General features: G+C 60.3%; 3 protein-coding genes across 5 annotated transcripts in view; 1 reads left to right on the forward strand and 2 right to left on the reverse strand.

Moving 5' to 3' along the window:
• LOC112967103 (UDP-glucose 6-dehydrogenase-like) overlaps positions 1 to 4,226 on the forward strand; it is a 4,909-nt gene extending 683 nt beyond the window's left edge. The window contains exons 2-9 of one of the 2 annotated variants that reach the window (XM_026067875.1): positions 1,063 to 1,269; positions 1,546 to 1,647; positions 1,787 to 1,987; positions 2,220 to 2,417; positions 2,487 to 2,634; positions 2,977 to 3,071; positions 3,202 to 3,332; positions 3,795 to 4,226. In XM_026067875.1, the coding sequence (XP_025923660.1) occupies positions 1,108 to 1,269; positions 1,546 to 1,647; positions 1,787 to 1,987; positions 2,220 to 2,417; positions 2,487 to 2,634; positions 2,977 to 3,071; positions 3,202 to 3,332; positions 3,795 to 3,969 (1,212 nt within the window). In that variant the 5' untranslated portion in view covers positions 1,063 to 1,107 and the 3' untranslated portion in view covers positions 3,970 to 4,226. Of the gene's footprint in view, positions 1 to 1,062; positions 1,270 to 1,545; positions 1,648 to 1,786; positions 1,988 to 2,219; positions 2,635 to 2,976; positions 3,072 to 3,201; positions 3,333 to 3,794 lie in introns of both variants that reach the window. The other variant, XM_026067874.1, reaches the window with a different exon arrangement.
• A 979-nt stretch (positions 4,227 to 5,205) lies between these two features.
• LOC112967124 (UDP-glucose 6-dehydrogenase-like) lies at positions 5,206 to 6,445 on the reverse strand. The gene is made up of 4 exons (XM_026067907.1): positions 6,277 to 6,445; positions 6,028 to 6,119; positions 5,618 to 5,728; positions 5,206 to 5,499 (listed from the first exon to the last, which is right to left on the reverse strand). The coding sequence occupies exons 1-4, from the start codon at positions 6,443 to 6,445 to the stop codon at positions 5,395 to 5,397; spliced, it is 477 nt and encodes a 158-aa protein (XP_025923692.1). The 3' UTR covers positions 5,206 to 5,394.
• A 3,938-nt stretch (positions 6,446 to 10,383) lies between these two features.
• Positions 10,384 to 15,005, reverse strand: part of DND1 (DND microRNA-mediated repression inhibitor 1) — a 5,229-nt gene continuing 607 nt past the window's right edge. The window contains exons 1-5 of one of the 2 annotated variants that reach the window (XM_026067866.1): positions 14,967 to 14,993; positions 13,251 to 13,368; positions 12,670 to 13,131; positions 11,448 to 11,852; positions 10,384 to 11,120 (exon numbers count right to left, since the gene is read on the reverse strand). In XM_026067866.1, coding sequence (XP_025923651.1) covers positions 11,104 to 11,120; positions 11,448 to 11,852; positions 12,670 to 13,131; positions 13,251 to 13,368; positions 14,967 to 14,978 — 1,014 coding nt within the window. In that variant the 5' untranslated portion in view covers positions 14,979 to 14,993 and the 3' untranslated portion in view covers positions 10,384 to 11,103. Of the gene's footprint in view, positions 11,121 to 11,447; positions 11,853 to 12,669; positions 13,132 to 13,250; positions 13,369 to 14,966; positions 14,994 to 15,005 lie in introns of those variants that run through there. The other variant, XM_026067868.1, reaches the window with a different exon arrangement.

The following is a 15,005-nucleotide window of genomic DNA, read 5'->3' on the forward strand; positions in this document are numbered from 1 at the left end:
GTGGCTGGGGGTTTCCGGTGTGGGGGGGCCCAGGGACAAGGGGACGTGGCTGGGGGTCGCTGGCGAGGGGGGCCCTGGGCCAGGGCTCCCAGCCCCAGAGGTGCAGGGCCCGGGGGTGTGTGACGTGGGGTGCTGCAGGGTGTCGGGGTGCCCGGCACAGGCAGCGCTGGCCGCCAGATCCAGCCCTTCCCCGCGGGCCTGCCCAGCCCTGGGATGGTGTCCTGCTCGCCCGGTGCTCCCCCGTGAGCCACCAGCTGCCCCCACACCACTGCCCGGGGCAGAGATGTCAAGCGTCATTCATTAATTAACCTAGACATCAGGTGTGTTTGAAAAAGACTGATTTCGTGAGGAAACTTCTTTTTTCTCTCCCTCCACTGAGGGATGGAGCGGGGGGGTGCATTAACCCACCCCAGCCCTGGGTGCCCAACAGCACCTGCCTGCTGGCTGCAGCACCTCCAGCCCCACGTGGCATGGGGACATTGAACCTACTGGCCATGTTACATGGGCTCCGCTGCGCTGAAGTTGCCCCGAGCTAGTGGTCGCCATCGCCTGAGGCTCAGCAGACTCAGTGCAGGGGTTTGTAAGTGCTGAGTGCTGGCAGAGCTGCTTGGACTGCCCAGGTCGTTGCCACGTTCCCCCGTAGCCCTGCACCGGGCAGCACTGCCACCTGCGCTCACCGGTTCGTCCTTGCCGGCAGGGTGTGCGTTGGCCTCGAGGCCTTGCTAGAGGCAGTGGCTGTAGGTGCAGGGGCGCCCTGGCAGCCTGGACCGAGGCAGGGGAAGGGGACCGCTTTCGTGTGGCACTGTGTGACCCGGAAGAGCCTGCAGGCTGCATTACATCCATGGGATTTAAAATCCCATAAATCAGCGTGGGAGCCTCCCCCGCCAAGCATGGAGCTCTTGGCAAACAGCAGGAACACTGATCTCCCTGGAGCTAGGCAACCTGCCATGTACTCATCTCAGTCCCACTGCCCCAGACGTGGATGGAGAGGGCCACTGGCCCTACAGAGGGGCAGTTGCCCTGGACTAATCCACGGCATGGCTCCCGGGCTGTTTCCCCTAGGTATCGGTGAGTCCTGCCCTCTGGGCTCTGGCCAGCCCTGGGACCATGGGGCCTGTGAAGCGCATTTGCTGCATTGGGGCTGGCTACGTGGGGGGGCCCACATGCAGTGTCATCGCCCAAATGTGCCCAGAAATTGCCGTCACTGTGGTGGATGTCAATGAGGAGCGTATTCAGGCCTGGAATTCAGACCAGCTGCCCATCTTCGAGGTGAGGCCCTGCCAGGCAGGCAGGCTTCTCCGGGGAGGGTTGCCTCAGTCCAGTACCCCTCCACCACAGCCCTTCGCATGCCGTGTTTTAGCAGAGCCCAGTGTCTGCGTAGGGTAACATGATGTGCCTGGCTATTGGGGACCTGCTGTTCCCCTTCTTCAGCAGCTTCCCCAAAAGTGTGGCTCTGAGTGCTGATGGGTACTCAGCAGGTGGTACCCAGCTCTCCGCCATGCATCCCTGTTCTCAGGGGCCTGTGCCTGTCCCTTTCCTTTGCAGCCCGGCCTGCAGGAGGTGGTGGAGGCCCAGCGTGGCATCAACCTCTTCTTCTCAACTGACATCGACAAGGCAGTGAGAGAGGCTGATATCATCTTCATATCAGTAAGTGGGGAGGGCAGCCCATGGCTAAGACCTGCCCCATGCTGTGTGCCTCTCCTTGGGTCTTGGTGACAGACGGACCTCCTTTTTTTCCGACTGCTGTGGCCACTCAACTCTCCTGACATGTTGGCTCTCCCAACAGGTGAACACTCCCACCAAGACCTTTGGGCTCGGCAAGGGCCGGGCGGCTGATCTGAAGTACATCGAGGCTTGTGCCCGGCGCATCGCCCAGGTAGCCACAGGCTACAAGATTGTGGTGGAAAAGAGCACAGTGCCTGTGCGAGCAGCTGAGAGCATCCAGCGGATCTTCAGTGCCAACACCAAATCTGACCTGTCCTTCCAGGTACAGCATGGGTGGGCAGCATGCTGGAGCAGAGCCCTCACTCCCAGTGCCATCGTGTGCTAGATATCCTGGGAGATCACAAGTTAGAGGGTGGCTGGGGAGCACAGGAAGATGTGGTATCAGAGGGGAGGCCCCCATATCTCATTGCTAGATCAGGGACAGCAAGAACTGGAAGAAAGGGGCGTGTGGGGTTACAATGATGTTCCACACCCACGCAGTCTCATCCCCACAGGTCCTGTCAAACCCCGAGTTCTTGGCTGAAGGCACGGCCATCTCCGACCTGAAGAACCCTGACCGTGTCCTCATTGGTGGTGACGAGACGCCTGAGGGGCAGAGGGCGATTGAAACCCTCAGCAGCATCTATGTGCGCTGGGTGCCCAAAACCCGCATCATCACTACCAACACGTGGTCTTCAGAGCTCTCCAAGCTGGTACGTGCTCCCATTCCCAAGCTGGCCCAGGAGATGCAGGCGAAGGTCCCATGTATCCCTTTTGCCCAGGCTGCCAACGCATTCCTGGCCCAGAGGATCAGCAGCATTAACTCCATCAGCGCCCTGTGTGAGGTGACAGGGGCTGATGTGGAGGAAGTGGCCCACGCCATTGGCACAGACCAGCGCATTGGCAACCGCTTCCTCCAGGCCAGCGTAGGTGAGTCCTACACCCTCTGCCCCAGTGGGTGACTGCAGCCCTCTGGGGCCCACTGTGCTGTGCCCAGGGGGTTCCTGCTCCTCTGCCCCAGGAAGCATGAGGAAGATCCCTGGGTCTGCACTGGCATCCAGGCTGGGACATCTCATCTAGACTGATGAGACACATCTACCTGGTAGCTTGCTTGTCCCTTATCAGCCCTGGTGTCCCCCTGGCTTGTCCCAGCTTGTCATCTGCCTCTCCTAGTGCTGGGGTGAAGGAGGAGGTTTGCAGCTACCCCCTATCCAAGGGAACCTTTAGGGTGTCCAGCTGGCACTCTCTGACCGTGGTGCTCTGTCAGAGCAGGTTTTGGGGGCAGCTGTTTCCAGAAAGATGTCCTCAACCTGGTCTATCTCTGTGAGGCTCTCAACTTGCCTGAAGTGGCTCAGTACTGGCAGCAGGTAAGGCCTGGCCAGGGTCCTGTCTCAGCCAGGGTTGGGGTTGGAATCCTGCTCCAGGAGCTGGCTCTCACCGCAACTGCTGGGCCAGGGCACAGCATCTGGCCTGACCTGCCACAACACCTCCCACCAGGTGATTGAGCTCAACGAATATCAGCGCCGGCGGTTTGCCGCCCGTATTGTCAGCTGCCTCTTCAACACTGTCACGGACAAGAAGATCGCACTGTTGGGCTTCGCATTCAAAAAGGACACAGGGGACACGAGGTACGTGCTGGGCAGGAGTGGGGGAGTATCCGAGCCAGGCCATTCCCCTACCTGCAGTTGTTCAAACAGCTGTGATGAGTGTCCTGCTGTCTGCAGCTCCACCTCAGAGCAGCAGTAAACGTACTTACATTGTGTTCCCGTGATGTCCTGGTGACAGGGAACGCTTCAGAGCCACGATGGGAGGTGGGATTGGCCCAGCAAGTCACCCGGCTGGTGATGGCTGAACTTGGAGCTGGGGAGAGGCTGGTCTAGCCATGGGCCCTGTGGGGAAAGTGAAAGGCAGCATTTAAAGGAAACCTGAAGGCCAGGCCCGGAGAGGAGCTGGGGCTGGGAAACCAAGGGCTGCTAGCACACACTCAGCCCTGGCTCCGGCCAACTGCAGCAAACAGCTGTCACCCTGAGGTGGGCTTGCAGGGCCCCTGCTGGCCCCCGCATGGCTCAGCTGTGCCCCTCTCGGCCCAGGGAGTCATCCAGCATCCACATCAGCAAGTACCTGATGGACGAGGGTGCCCGCCTGCACATCTATGACCCCAAGGTGAAGAAGGAGCAGATCATGCAGGACCTGTCCCACTCCACTGCTTCAGCTGAGCATCTGCTGGGGCCCCACACATCAGCCCCACACACCACCCCTCTGTGACCCTCTTCCCAGCAGGGCCCCGGGGAGGGCAGGAGGAACACAGCAGGGACACCAGGACAGTCCCAGGAGGGACACACAAGTCAGCAGGGCTGAACAGACACCCCACGGCCCTGGAGCAGGGCTTGTGCCATCGCAAACCCCACGCACACCACATTTCGCGCACATGCAGGCGAATTGAGAGCGGTTCCCGGGGTGCAGCTCAGGGCCGGGGCTGTGAGGCAGCCGCATGGGCATGCCAGCCCTGGCAGCGCCCGCACCGGGACAGCGTGGCCTCACCTGGGTGCTGGCCTCCGAGCAGCTCCCCTGCCTCGGCTCTCTGGAGAGACCTGCAGGCGCAGCAGCACTGGCACAGGGACCGTGGCCTCAGCACAGCCTGCAGGGCTCCAGTCCCAACCCACAGTGCAGGTGGGTCCCGCTAGCCAGGGGCTGAGGTCTCGGGGGCAGCTGCCACCCTTCGGAGCTACCCTCACCTCCCCTTGTGGCTGCTGTCTCCCAGGACGGGGACGGGGCTGGGGCGCGAGATGTGGTGTTTGTGATGGCGCATTGGTCCCAGAAAGGAGCACGTGAGGAGGAGGGTGGGCAGTTCAGCTGGGCAATCTCCTGCATCCAGAAAGCCCGGGAAGCCACTGAGGCAGGGAGGGGGCTGGGCAAGATTCAGAACTGCTCCCACACGGCCTCCATTGAGATGCTGGGCTGGAGTAGGCAGAAGATCCTGCAGAAGCTGGCGTTCAAGCCTGAGAACCTGGTCCTCTCAGGTGTCACCCTCATCCTCGGGCATGGGGAAATGGGCCCTGAACCCAGGCAGGTGCTCAGCCCCCTCCACATCGGTCCCAAGCTCCTGTGTGGCCAGAGGCCTGTGGCTACTGGCTGGGGAGTCCCCCATGGGGCAAGGGCGTCCTGGTAGAAAGGGAGCAGGGGCTCTCTGGGTCTCCCTCTCCTGTTTTTCTGGGGGAAGGAACAAACCCCAAAGCTCCCTGGCCTGAGCCAGTGCATCCTGCCTCAGAGGCACTGCAAGAAAGGATGACGGCCCTGGCTGATGGGGCTGGCCCCAGAGTGGTCCCATGAGCATGGGGCTCTCCCCTCGTGCAGGAGGAGGTAGGCTCCCTCACCTTGCTTCACACAGCTCCACTTGGCACAGGGGCTAGGCTGGCCGTGGGGATGCATCCTGCCTTAGTGTGGCTCAGGATCATGAGCCACCAGGAGAAGGAGCAGGGCTGGAGGCCGGCTGATCCCAGCTCATATAGCAGCAAAGTCTCTTTATTATGACAGTATGGAGAGACATCAGCCCAGCCTCGGTGAGACCCCTGGAGAGACTGAGTGCCTGTCCCCAGGAAGACCACCCATCTTATCCATGGTCAGCAGCACCCATCAGATACAGACTCATCATCTCTCCAGCTGTATCTTATGATGTTATCTGCAGATATATCATATCTTCACCTTCTTCAAGGGGGGAGCCTGGAGGTCCAGCTGGGCAATGGTGCTGGCAGTGAAGGGGATGCGCTGGCTGATCCTCTTGCCGATGGTCTCCACCTGGAGTACAAATCACCAAGAGCCCATGGCCACCAGCCCTGAGCACACCTCAGGCCTGGCAGTACTCCAGGCACCAAGGCTGGGCTCAGTTGCAGCCCTGCTGGCACCAACACCATACCTGGAAGCCAAGCTGCTGCAGCCGGCCATGCAGACTGTCCAGGATCCTCCTGCCGTCAAAGATAAATGCCGGCTTGAGCATGGCCTGGTAGATTCGCTCATAGTCCAGCTCCTGGAACAACACACAAGGGGAGCTCACAACAGTGAGAATTGGGGCTGAAAGTGGTGGCCTCTTCCAGCCTCAGGCCTCCCAGGGGGCTTCTAGCCCCCCTCATTGGAAAGTCTTGGCTCGCAGCCAGGGTGGAGGTGGTTGTAGGGTTAGAGGCTCCAGGGCATGGATCAGAGTTGAAGGAGGAGGAACGAGCAGTCCCACAAGGGGAAGGGGAATGTGGCGGAGTTGATGCACGAGCGGAGTAGCCGCAAGGGCACTGAGTCTTTCTGAGCAGCATGACCAAGGCTGGGGCACCTTACCTTGAAGATGTCCCATTCGGTGCAGATGACAATGGCATGGGCATTGTCACAGGCTTCATAGGGGTCTGCGGCAATGGAGACCAGGCTAAGCCCTGCAAGACAGGAACCGGCACAAGCACAGCAGGATGCTACCTCCTAGCACACAACTGCCAGCGCCTGAGATGGCACCAGGGATCTGTGCCAGGCTTTGGGGCTGGGGAGTATCAGTGGCCTGCAGTCCTGGCCAGCCCAGGCAAGCACTGGCCCTACCCCTCTCCGGATCCTCAGCTGAAGCAGTGGAGTGGGACAGGTCCTGCATGATCTGCTCCTTCTTCACCTTGGGGTCATAGATGTGCAGGCGGGCACCCTCGTCCATCAGGTACTTGCTGATGTGGATGCTGGATGACTCCCTGGGCCGAGAGGGGCACAGCTGAGCCATGCGGGGGCCAGCAGGGGCCCTGCAAGCCCACCTCAGGGTGACAGCTGTTTGCTGCAGTTGGCCGGAGCCAGGGCTGAGTGTGTGCTAGCAGCCCTTGGTTTCCCAGCCCCAGCTCCTCTCCGGGCCTGGCCTTCAGGTTTCCTTTAAATGCTGCCTTTCACTTTCCCCACAGGGCCCATGGCTAGACCAGCCTCTCCCCAGCTCCAAGTTCAGCCATCACCAGCCGGGTGACTTGCTGGGCCAATCCCACCTCCCATCGCGGCTCCGAAGCGTTCCCTGTCACCAGGACATCATGGGAACACAATGTAAGTACTTCTACTGAAGAGAAGATGGCTTCGTCTGGGGCTGCGATTCCCTGCAGCCTCGGCAATGTTAGTAAACGAGATGCTGGCTCAGTCTCTTCAACTAAATCAGGGAAGTCTGGCTGGGCACAGAGGGGGGAACCCTCCTGGAGCCGGGGCCGTACAGCACTGCTTTTCCCAAAAGAGTCTCCATTTGCTCAGAGACAAAAAGGGCACTGTGAGGCCATCGAGCACATCAGAAAGCCCCGGTAGTGGGGACAGTGTGTGGGGGTGCTGGCACAGGGGTGTGTGTGTGTGTGTGTGTGTGTGTGTGTGTGTGTGTGTGGAGATGAGCCTTTGAGGCTTGGAAGGAGCCAGGTCAGGGCCTTATTCGGGTTCCCCCACTTGCCACTGTTCCTGTGCTCCTCTGTGTCTGTGTGGAGGAGCTTTTTATACATAACCCAACACGGTGGCCCCAAACCACGTCCCACAGGCAGCAAAGCAGCCTCCGGCTTTGGTTTCGGCACTCTTCTCCCAAGGGCTGAGGACACCTGGGGTCTGCCCTCGCCCCAGCTGGGGGACAGCCCCAGGTCCCCCAGCAGTCCAGCCCAGCCCAGCCAGGGGGATGACCCCGAGGCAGGGCCCAGCCCCACTCAGTCCCACATCCAGCACTGATGGGGACCCATCCTGCCACGATGACACCTGTAGCACCCCCAGCTCCCAGAGCCTGCTGGGGGCCCTGGGCAAGGGGACAGGAGGGGAGCCCAGTATTTCGCACCACTTTGTTAGGTTGCTGGGACTGTCCTGGGACTGCCCTGCAGAGGCTGGGACCAGATCCTTTCTCTGAAGGGGTTACTGGGGCTGAGCCTTTGATGAGTGGATTGCTCTCCTGTGATGGCCCTGGGAGGAGCTGAGTCAGGGTATTATTTGGGTTCCCCAACTCACCATTGTTCCTCTGTGCTCCTTTGTGTCCGTGCAGAAGAGCTTTTTGTAACATAACTACAATAGCGGCCCCAAACCATGTCCTGTAGGCATCAAAGCAGCCTCTGGCTTTGGCTGCCTGGGGTCTGCCCTAACCTCAGCCAGGGAGCATCTGGCAGGCTCTGGGCTCGCGGGGGCCCCTGGGGCAGCCCAGCCCAGCCCAGCCCTGCTCTGTCCCCACAGCTAAACTCCCTCTTGCCCACCCCAGGGAGCACCAGGGGGACGGTCCCTGCCCCACGCTGCCCACAGCCCTCCCTGCCACACCCTGGGTCTGCATGAGCTGGCAGGGGCTGCTGCCACCCCAGCCCATGGGGGGACGATCCTGGGGCAGGGCCCAGCCCTGCTCAGTCCCACATGCAGCCCTGGTGGGGGCTCATCCTGCTGCGCTGACACCCGTAGCCCCCCCAGCTCCCAGAGCCTGATGGGAGCCCTGAGCAAGGGGACAGGAGGGGAGCCCAATATTTAGCACCACTTTGTTAGATTGCTGACAAACAGAGCCACCCTTGGGCACCAAGCACAGTGGTGCCACCTCCCAGCCAACCCTCCAGCAAAGCCCTCGGTAGCAGCAGTCCATCGGGGAACTCCAGCGAGGAGCACGTGACCCTGCCAGGAGCACCCCAGAGCTAACAAAGCCATGGGAGGAACCAAGGTGTCCCTGTCCTGCTCAACCCGCTGTCCCTGAGGCCGGTGGCCATGGAGCTGCCCTGTGCTGGCTCACCCCAAGCAGCAACAAGGGGGTCCCCGAGGGGGTCACTGGCAGTAGCAAAGGCAGAGCCAGGGGAGCCTAGAAGAGCTCCCCAGAGCACCCAGCTCTCAGCATGGGGACATTTCACATGGCTGCATGGAGGATTGGAGCCAAACCTCCCACCTAGCACCAGCTGCGCTCCCCAGCCCACCCATCATCCCTGGGGCACGGGGAGGCTGTGGGAGAAATGAAACTGCTCTGTCCCAGCCTGCTGGGAAGCTGTAGCTCCTGGGGCAAACTCACAACCCTGATCCCTCCCCAGGAAGCTCCTGGGCAGCCAGCCCTTCCAAAAGTGAACGGGGGGCTGCAGCGGGGGGGGGGAATGACACACCAAAAGGCAAACATAGGGGTGGGGATAGGAAGGCACTCCAGAAAGCAATCCGAGCATCCTGGGGTGCAACCTAAGGCAAAACAAGGGCTCCAGGGGAAACTAAAAAGCATATGGAGGGCTCTGGGTTGCACCCAAAGGCACACAGCAGGCTCTCTGGAAGAGAAACAGAAGCTCTGGAGGGCTCTGAAAGGTACTCGAAGGGCTCAGGCAGTCAAACTGGAGCTCTGGCGTGCTTGAAAAGGCAAACTAGGGGCTGCAGGGCACACCAAATTGCAAACCAGGGCCTGAAGGGTACTCCAAAAGCAAACCAAGGGCTCTGAGAGACTCTCAAAGTCACATGGAGGTGGTGGCATGTACCAAAAGGCTCAGAGGGACGCGGGGAGAACAGAAGACACACAGCTCTCTGGGTCATACTGAAAGCACGGGGAGGAAGCTCAGCAGCACCTAGGGCTCTGGGAGGCACCAAAAAGCCCCAAGAAGGCACAGAGGGCTTTAGGGGAGTGAATGGAAGCTACACAGAGGCCTCAGGGATGCAATGAAAGGTGACTGGAGAGTTCTGGGGTCACTGAAGGGCACGTGGAGGGCTTTTGGCAACCCTAGTAGAGATATGGATGGCTCTGGATGGCACCAAATGCAAACTGGAGAGCTCCTGTTGGACACCAAAAGCAAAACAGAGCTCTCTGACAGGCACTACAAGGCAAATGCAGGGCAACAGTGAGCATGGAAAAGCACATGGGAGGTTTTGAGGGAACCAAAGGGCACATGGAGGGCTCTGGCTGGCACCAAGAGCGCAAGGCCTTATAGGCAGGGCCTTTGGGCACAGCGACGGGCATCACGACACCTCAGGGAGTGGGAGGGCAGATGAAATGGAGGGCTCTGGTGCACAGAAAGCCATACAGAGGGACTGGAGTTGCACTGAAAGGCACATGGAGGGCTCCAGCGGCACCAAAAGGCACACGGTGAGCCTTGGGGGCAAACCAAGAAACACACAGCTGGATCCCAGGTGACCCAGAGAGCACACTGAGGACTCTGGTATGCACCCTGAGTGCTCTGGGTCTCACCAAGAGACACAGTGAGAGGCTCTTTCCCATCTTGTGGTCCGCTCAGCCCACCAGCCCACGTGGGTGATGCTGCTGGGTCTTGCCAGCCTAGCTTCCCTAGAGGCCAGCCTAGAAAGCTGAAGGGGCTTTATTGTAACCCCCAAACCGCCATCCTTTATGGCATCTCAGTAGACCTTACAGGGGGCATCTGCAGCAGCCCCAGGATTTAGGGACTCAGCTACATCCTGACGCAGCCTGGAGCTTCCCCCTCCCCAAAGCAGCACCTTGCACAGCCAGTGTTTCTCCCCTGGGATCCCCAGTTCATGGCGAGCCACTCCATCCTACCAGGAGGCAATGTCCCATCTTCCCATTTGGACCTAAGCCCTCACAGGCTGCTCCAAGGCCTCAGAAGCCTCCAATACCTGAGAGCCCAGGGACTAGCTGTCACCCTGTTGTAAAGGCTCAGAGCCCAGGCAGATCCTGAGCTCAGATCCCACCTGCTGAGCTGCCACATGGGGCCACAGAAACTGCGGCGGCAAAAGACGACATGACACAACGGGCACCTTCCAGAATACTTTAATACCAAGTGGCCGGCTTGCGGCCAGTCCTCCTGGTGCTGAGGACTCATTCATAGACAGCTGATAACCCCACTGCTGCTTCCTTGCAGACCAGGGATACAAACAGCTCCACATCTCCAAGAGCCTGCAGACACTCTCCTAGTTAAAAAACAGCTCTGCCAGCCAATGGGACATACCCCCTTTACCAGGACAGTCCCCATGCATGGCCCTGTCCCCATCTTGAACATCATGCCTCATGCCATCAGCCAGGCTGCTCCTCAGATACCAGGCATGCCAGCAGAGGAGAGCCAAGGCCACGCACAGTGCCCATGTTCCCAGGCCAGACCTTGAGGTCCCCTAAGCCTTCCTGGCCTTCACCCACTGCCAGGAGTCCCTCCAAGCAGTTTCCTCTTCTCCCAGGACATACACCAGGCTTCCCCACCAGAGCAGAGCAACACAAACCAGTTAAAGAAAGGCTAAACCAGGTGGGTAAAACCTACACCCCCAAGAACAGAACAGAACCAAGTGCTGGCTGAGGACGGGGCAGCCGTCACAGACTGCGACAGCACCTCCATCCTCCAGGGCCAGCTCTCAAACTCAAACAAACTCAAACCAAAACAAACAGGACCGCATCCCCGGCTGGGCCTGCATCTCGCTCCTGCGGACCGGTGACGAGCAGGCCGACGGCTCATGTTCGGCCCGCGATTCAGGTGGGACGACTGCCTAGGTCAGCTGGCATCCTGTAACAGAGAGGAGAGCATCAGGCTCTGTGCGGTGCTGCAGGAAGCCAAGAGCTCAGAGGCACCCCAAAGCCTCCTCCTAGCTCCTCGTGCCTCTACTTCCAACCAGGAACCCCACCCCACGCTCGCAGCTCCTGGAGTTACATATGGCTGGGCTTTGGCAGTGTTTCTGGCCTGGAATCCCTGCCTGACCTGCCAGGCTGGGCTTGTTCCTTCCCAGATGGGGTCCCAACCTACCCTAAGGAGCCCAAAACTCCCACAGGCCCAGGAGATCCTCCAAGACATTGGGAGAGGTGGGTATTGTGCTGGCTCTGTGTAAGGACTCACCTAGTATCCTGAGCACCTGCAGCGCCAGTGCGTCCTTTGCCTTGTCATGCCCGCTGGCACCCGGCACGTCCTGCCGGACCCACATGAACCCACTGAAGGGCACCGGGTACGCCGGGATCACCACTTGACACCAGAACTGCAGCCACCCATTGGGGTTCGCCTGGACACACTTTGTGAAGAACAAGGGGGTCCCCAGGCGTCGCCTCCGGCACAGGGCATCCAGACGGTCCAGCACATTGCACAACACTGGAGACAGGGGCACCTGCGCCTGCTTGGGACTCCTTGGAGACATGCCACGTGGCACCCAGATGGCTGATGGCTTCTCCTCGCTGGATCGCAGTTTCTGCTTCAGGTCAGGTTTCAGCCAGTCCACCCTCATCTCCTCCTCACAGATCCTCGTATTCCCTGTGTGAGAGACATATCCCAGCTTGCAGGAGACACTTGTGCACCAGCCCTCTACCTCACAGAGGCACCGCGGGCTGCGCCACCAGTATCACACTGTCCCCTCCTGTTCCCCAGCACCTGGCATGGTGACCCAAGGGCTGGTCTAACTCTGACCCAGAGTGCATAAACCACACAGGATCCCCCACCTCCACGACACCTCACTCAGCCACAGGCCAGCTCTCATTTCAGAGTACTGCTTCTCCGCTCCATTTTGCAGCCAAGCTAGGCTGGGGCACAGGGCTGTGAAGACTGGGTGTTTTTAAACACAGCCTACAACTACCCGGAGACAGGCACAAAGATGACGGAACCAAACGCTTCTCATTTGGAGCAGATAAAACTTGGGGACGTGGACACAAACTGGGACTTGAGAGGTTCAGGCTGGACCTTTGGGAAACATGTCCCTTAGGAGGGTGGTGGAGCCCTGGGACAGGGCACTGAGAGGTGCAATGCCTCCACCAATGGGGTTTGCAAAACTTGGCCAAAGCCCCAACTGACACAGACTAGTACTGCTGATGTTCCTGCTCTGAGCAGGCAATTAGACTGAGGACCTCCAGATGCCCTCAGCACTGCTCGATTTGCACAAGGACTGCCAGGGATCAGCCTCATGGAGGACCACTGGTCTCAGAGGGAACATGGGGAGAGGACAGGGGATGTCTCAAGGCTGAAGTCACCTCTCAGCTGGCCCTGGAGCTGGGGCCAGTGCTTGCCTAGAGACACCAGGAAGACAAGGCCCAGCACCATCCCATAGCAACCAAGCCTCCCACTTGCCTCCCGGTACCTTCCATCAGGCTTTTCTTGGCCATGGCAGCAGCCCGGTGTGAGCTGTACTTCAGCACAGCAAGCTGGGCCCGTTTCCAGTAAGGGCTGGGATACAGGGTGATGCTGAGGATGCCTTCGGCGGCCTCCTGCAGCATGGCCTCCAGGTGCTTCCGTCTCAGCGAGGTGGCCAGGCCATCTATGCTCAGCTCACACTTCTCTATGCTCTTGCACACCAGGATGGCACAGCCTTCCTGAACCTCAAAGTTGTTGAGGGCAGTGATCGCCATCGTGGCACTGCGCCGATTGCTGTACTTGGCATAGGCAAAGCCCCGGTTGAGCCCACTGAACGTCATCATGAGACGAAACTCGTAGAGCTTCCCCACGCTCTGGAAGAGGGGGATCAGCGTGTTCTCGTACATGTCCTGTGGCAACTTCCCGATGAACACCTCCGAGCCCGTTGGTGGGGGGTCACCCACCCAGCCTGCAGGCATACAGTGACACAGTGCATGTAGGCAAGACCCGCTTAGTCTCCATGCCCACCAGGTGCCCAGGCATGCCCTGCTCCCAGGGCACAGCAGTGCTAAGATGCCCTTCACATACCTGGTGGTGGGCCACCATATCGCCTCTGCCCATTGACCTGCACCAGGTTGATGCCAGTTTCTTTCACCCAGGCGAGCAGGGCCATCTTATTGGCTTGGTTGATGCTGTCAGTCCAGGTCTGCAAAGGCAGATGATGCTAGTGCAGCTCTGTGCAAAAAGTTTTCAGCCTCCCAACCAGGGGCATCCCAACCCCAGGAAGCAACCATAAGCCCTACCACCAGCTGGCCATGGAGGAGCAAACGCTTAGCTGCTCTGCCCTTAAGGCAAGGCCCACTGGGAAACCTGAGTGGGCTCCCCACACTGTACATCCTAAAAGCTTCTATGCGTGCTCTCCGAGCCTGCTCCCCATGAAACAGCCAACTCCAGAGATTTTGGTAGAGCACAAGGACACCAACAGTTCCTCTACAGATATCCATGGGAGCTTTGAAAGCAGAGACACAGGCACCTGCTCAATAGCCTGCAGCATTGCAAAAAAGGGCTAGAGCAAAGAGCCAAGATGACCCATCTTAACACGGGATCCCAGTCAGGCTGGGACCCCCAGACAGCCAACTGTCTTCTCTGCCAGCATCTTCCCAGGCTTTGGGATCACAAGAACTTCAAGGAGGGACTGAAAAAAAACACCTATGTGACAATATTAGGTTTTAGCTCATTAAGTGTTGCAAGGTCCCATTAGAGCCTCTGAAGGCCATAAACTGAGTGGGATTAAAGTTAAAGTTATCAGTCTGGGTACATTTTAACCTGAGGCATCTTTGTTTGCACCATCGGGTAATGGCTGCTTTCTCTCTCCAAGGTGTTGGCCTTTCTTGAAGGTGAGAAAACACTTTTGCATAGAGGTGGGGACCCTAAAGCTGGTCAGTTCTGCTGAGAGGGAGCAGAAAAACCAGCTTTGCATCCAGCCACTCTGGCCACTCTGCAGCCAGGCCTCCCGCCACCACAGCTCCAGGACTAGGTCACAGCCCAGGCTACTGCCCGCCCCTTCGGGCCATCCTTCCCCCCGGTCTCGGGTAGCTGGTGCGTGTGGAGACACCCAGGCCCTCGGGAAGGGCAGGGCCCGGCTCTCAAGGCAAAGCCGTCCATGGCCAGCTGGGAGCACAGCCCCAGCCGATTAGGTGCTAACATCACCTTGACGGTCTCTAAACACCACCTAGGCACGGAGCCAACGCGCTCCCCCGAGGAGATGCAGGAGGGCGGGATCGGGGCTCCAGGCCCGGCGGAGCCACGCGCTCGGCCGGCTGCGCTTCCCGGAGGATCCCGTTGCCGCGGAGCTGGCGCAAACGCGGCAGATCGCGGTGCAGCCGCGCCGGCCAACGCCGCCCCGACGGCTCTGGGGCCGGGCCCGGCCCCGACGCCCCCCGACAGAGGACGCCTCGGGGCGCTGCCTGCCGGTGCGCACCACGACCGGCCCCGCGTCTCCAGCCCCTCCCGCCAGCCCCCAACAGACACGGCTCCAAAACCGACGGCCGCGCCTCCCCCCTCCGCCCGGCTGAGTGGCGCCCCCGCTCCGGACACCGGCACCGCTGCCGGGCCCGGCGGCGGCAGCACGGGGGCTCCGTCAGCCCCACGGGGGCCCCCCGGCGGGACGGTCGGGGGCCCCTCCGCCCCTCGAAGTGCGGCGGACCCGGGCCCACAAGCGACCCCCGGCCCGCCCCGGGGCTGGACTCCCCCCTCGCTCCCTGCAGGGCCGCGCCCGCGGGGGCGCTCCCCGACGGCACCTACCGCCTCCTCCATCGCCGCGCCCGCTCCTCGCCGCCGCCG

Source organism: Apteryx rowi, unplaced genomic scaffold, assembly GCF_003343035.1.
Source record: "Apteryx rowi isolate R43461 unplaced genomic scaffold, aptRow1 scaffold_264, whole genome shotgun sequence".
Lineage (NCBI taxonomy): Eukaryota > Metazoa > Chordata > Aves > Apterygiformes > Apterygidae > Apteryx > Apteryx rowi.

Bases quoted from the DNA above. Each gene is read 5' to 3' on its own strand.
- LOC112967124 (XM_026067907.1), bottom strand. From the start codon at position 6,445: ATGGCTCAGCTGTGCCCCTCTCGGCCCAGGGAGTCATCCAGCATCCAC. The intron at 6,120-6,276 runs GTAGGGCCAGTG...CCTGTCTTGCAG, and splicing joins AGCTGAGGATCCGGAGAGGG to GGCTTAGCCTGGTCTCCATT. The intron at 5,500-5,617 runs GTATGGTGTTGG...TTTGTACTCCAG, and splicing joins TGCAGCAGCTTGGCTTCCAG to GTGGAGACCATCGGCAAGAG.